At 45.5% G+C, this 4,136-nt stretch overlaps 1 protein-coding gene across 1 annotated transcript; it reads right to left on the bottom strand.

Annotated features, from left to right (window-relative positions):
* Nucleotides 1–6: 6 nt before the first annotated feature.
* Nucleotides 7–4,120, bottom strand: LOC104957427 (leucine-rich repeat-containing protein 40-like). Its single transcript, XM_010785056.1, has 4 exons — nucleotides 4,014–4,120; nucleotides 2,068–2,145; nucleotides 1,773–1,958; nucleotides 7–240 (listed from the first exon to the last, which is right to left on the bottom strand). Exons 2-4 carry the CDS (start codon nucleotides 2,112–2,114, stop codon nucleotides 135–137), a joined length of 339 nt encoding a protein of 112 aa, XP_010783358.1. The 5' UTR covers nucleotides 2,115–2,145; nucleotides 4,014–4,120; the 3' UTR covers nucleotides 7–134.
* Nucleotides 4,121–4,136: the final 16 nt, after the last annotated feature.

The raw sequence follows: 4,136 nt of genomic DNA, 5'->3' as shown, positions 1-4,136 counted from the left end.
TCAACACATCACGGAATATGGATCCACCTCCCAGGGAAACTTTGAACTGTGTGATGGCCTCCTGTTGTACAATCAGTTTGTTGGTTCATGCTTTTAAATGTCAGCATTGATAAAAAAACAGGTGTGAGCGGAGATCATGTTGGAATGCGGCCGCGGAGGTACTCCATCACTGCGTCCGTTCCTCGGGCCACGATGGCTGCTCTGGGTGCACGGAAAGGGTTCCCCTCCAGACTCAGACACCTACAAATAAAGAACAAACATATTGAGCCCTTTTCGCATTAAAGTTCTGTAAAGAGCTGAAAGACTTTACTTAAGAAACCATCTGAAGGAGTTTTGATGCAGTTTAAATACTGGTCACATCTGAGGCTCATCATAAAAACACAAACAGAGTAATGTTTCATTAGCTGGAATTTACAGGTCTTTGATCGAGAAATCCAGTCGAAGTACAACAGATATATAATATCTCCAGTCATGATGTCCAAAGAAAGTAGATTTAAAATAGGTTGGAAAGTTGGTATCAGCCAAGCAACAAGATGCCATCACTGTAAAAAGAGCGCTCTGCAGCTATGGAGGACCTATTGAAACTGGTTTTTAGGATTATTATTTCCTAAAATATTTTTTTATATATTTGGCGAACAAACATTGAGTTTTACGTATCGTCCACACGGTTCCGCCACGTTGAAGCTTGCCGGTGGGCGTGTCTGGCGTGCGACCATCGACCAATCAAATTAATCTCCCGCCACGGACACACAAGCACACGGTTTGATTGGCTAGCGCTTGTACTGGCATATGATTTGATTGACTGGCGCTTCCGTCGAAGCTTGAAAGTTAAACTTTTCTCAACTTTCAGCGCGAGCAACGCAGGGCTCGAGCTTAAGGAAGTCCCGTCGTCGGAAAAAATAGGGTCGGGGAGGATAAAAAATTATTTTGGGACGAGAGTTAAAATAAAAATACCTTGCTAACTCTACTACGAACGGCAATGAAACTGACTATATGTACACACACACAGCTGTGCCCACAAATTCGTGGGTCTAGCTATGTACTGATTGTGTGTATTTCGCGGGTTGAGTGATGTACAATGGCAATGGCATCCCGTGGAGGAATTCTGCAATTTTTTACCGTTACATCACAAAAACGCACAGCAGAACCAGACCCTGGAGCGCCGGTATGGAGCCAGAATTGGGCGAAGTGAAGTAATGGAAGCACAATGCAGTTCAGCAAAGTGTGACGTCCCCCCATTCAAAGTGAATGGGAAGCGTCTCTGTTGAAGCACGCGACGGAAGCGTGTGGACGATACGTTAATGAGGGGGTTGGACCTGGGCATAAAAGCCTCCACCTTCAACATTCACAAAAAAAGCCTCTTGAAGCTGTACCATAAACTCAACAGGAAGTCGGCCATTTTGAATTTCATGTTCCGTTTTTGGCGATTCTAACCCTAACCCTTTTTCAGGTGCCGTACTTTAATAAACTCCTCCTACAGATTAAGTCCGATGAACTTTAAATTTGATTTAAAACAGCGTTCTTTTCAATAAGATAATAAATCTACATGTCTCAATTATGTCATTGTCTGAATAGCTTTCCTATCAATGGTTTGTAAGCTCAATAATATAAACAGATAATATCTGACTAGAATTTCTCCAATTTGTCTTGGCCATTGAAAACTTCTCGGACATGTTGACCAGCAACCAATTCTTCTACTGGAGACGCTGCTTCAGAACAGAGCACAAAGAGCTGAGACATTGAGACATGAGGGGACGATGTTCAGGACCAACCTGAGGCTGCTGCACAGGCCCAGCTCAGGGGGGACGTTCAGCAGGTCGTTGTTGGAGAGATCCAGCGTCGACAGATTAATCAACTTCATGAGACGATGAGGGTCCACCCCGTTCACCTGGTTGTTACCAAGCAACACCGTCTCCAAGGAAACAATGTCATAGAGGACTTGAGGGAAGGACTTGAACCTGGGATCAGTAAGAAGACACTGAGTGGACTCATTCACTACTTTCTCTCATCCAGAATGTTACTGGTTGGTCAGCTGATGTGATTGACAGCAGCATCACAGTGACTCACCTGTTGTAAATGAGGGTAACAGACCGCAGTTTGGTCAAGTCTTTCATTTCAGACGGTAAATCAGTCAGCTGGTTATTCCTGGAAAAGAAAGAGGCGGGACATATTCAGACATGAATGCAGTCTTCAAATCAGTGGGATCACAACGCAACAGATGTATTGATTGATGTATTGTTTATTTTATCTTTCCTAGGGTGGACAACCATCAAGTCTTTAGGGGGGGCGTGCTCATTAGGGATGGGTATCGTCTGAAATTTATCGATTCCGATTCTGCTTATCGATTCCGGATCTTATCGATTCCCCGTTTCGATTCCAAAATTGTAAAAGAAAGAGGTCAAACGTTTAGATAACAAAAATATCTTTATTATTTTTAAGCTTTAAAAAGGTGGGGTAGGTAATTTTGGAGAAACCAGCTCGAGTACGGTAGAATTTGAAAATACAAAGCCGGATAAATTCTGCCACTTCCTTACAGAGCCCCTCCTCCAACACACACAAACGCGCGCACATGACCAATGAGGGCACGAGATAAGTTTGTGCACAGATGGAAGGCTGACAGGCAGGTAGGCCAGTTATTTTAGCCGGGTCGGCTAAAATGATTGGCCGTGCTTTTTACAGTACTACGGCTTCCACAGATGACATTTATTAATGGATTTTTTGTCAAAGCACTTAAAGGCCCTGACACACCAGGCCAAAATCGTCCGTTTTCGTTAGTCAGACCACGAAGCGTGCCCTGCCGCCCAAACTCAATTTGGTGTGTCCCACACCGTCGGCCGTGACACGCCTTATTTGGCCTTTCACGGCTGACGCACGTTCGATTCAACATGTTGAGTCGAACGTGCGTCGGCCACAGGCAGCCGGACAAAGAAATCACTCTGATTGGCTGCTCAGCTAGCGAATCAGTGCATGAGAAGCGAAACGGTTGCTTGAGAATGTCTTCCACAAGCAACACTCCAATGGCTGATAGCTCCAGTACCGCACGAAACATGTTTTCGATGGACGAGTGAAAAAGGAACGCACACACTATTTGTTGTTTGTTTAGATCTTCTTCTCTGTCTTCCGGTTGTTGTCTCTTTTGAATGACGAATACACACTACCGCCGCCTGCTGCTAAGGAGAGTTATTGCCACTCACGCATGTGCAGTTCGTACGTGCTTGGCTGAAGTCTTTGCGGTGTTCCAGTGCGACACATGGCCAAGACGCAGGAGAACACGGCGACGCAACAGTCGGCGTCGGCGAGTTCTCTGGTGACTGCTTGGTGTGTCAGGGCCTTAAGATATTCATTGCTATCGGGATGTTAAGAGCATTCCATGGAATATAACAAAGTGTATCTCGAGCCGGTTTCTCAAACTTACCTACCCCGCCTTTAACTGCCATTTTTACAAATAAAAAATATACATGCAATACAAATGTATTACACAATAGCTGTGCTTTATTTTAACTGAGCAATGCCTGTGGCAAGCTATTCACTTGCCACAGGCATTGCTCTCTGCCTTGTCTTTTTCTTTTTTAGTGTAGTGGAGCCTCACTTTAGAGCGTTTACCGTGATCCATCTTTGGTGTTATGAAGTGACTGAGCTCGTGAACTGTCTACGGGAGGGCGGGGGATGCCTGTCAGCGCAACTTACATGATGCCGTTTAAAAAAATTAAGGGCGATGCCGGCCGTCAGCGAACCGAGCCGGCCGTTCTGTGATTCTTCAGAACACACAGATGGCCAGTCCGCTGCTGGTTACCCTGTATTCCACCGGGTCGCCGCGGCGCAGACGGACCCGGTGGAATACAGGGTCTACCGTGTTTAGGAACCGTTAAGCAGAACCGAAATTGTGTATTTTTTATATGGGTACCCGGCATTTCCTTATCGGTTCTCATCTGGAACAGAGTTTTGGTTCCCAACCCTAGTGCTCATCCTATTCTTCTCTAAATGTGTGTCCATGTGTGTGTGTGTGTGTGTACCTGAGGTCAATGTTTGTCAGCTGCAGGAACTTGCAGATGTCAGGAGAGCAGCAGGTCAGTTTGTTGAAACCCAGATTGATGTCTGACAGAGAAGAGACAAACTCTGCCAGCCTACAGGAACAC

This window comes from Notothenia coriiceps, unplaced genomic scaffold (genome assembly GCF_000735185.1).
Source record: "Notothenia coriiceps isolate Sejong01 unplaced genomic scaffold, NC01 NC01_scaffold00027021, whole genome shotgun sequence".
NCBI lineage: Eukaryota > Metazoa > Chordata > Actinopteri > Perciformes > Nototheniidae > Notothenia > Notothenia coriiceps.
This window is presented reverse-complemented; position numbering and strand designations above follow the sequence as displayed.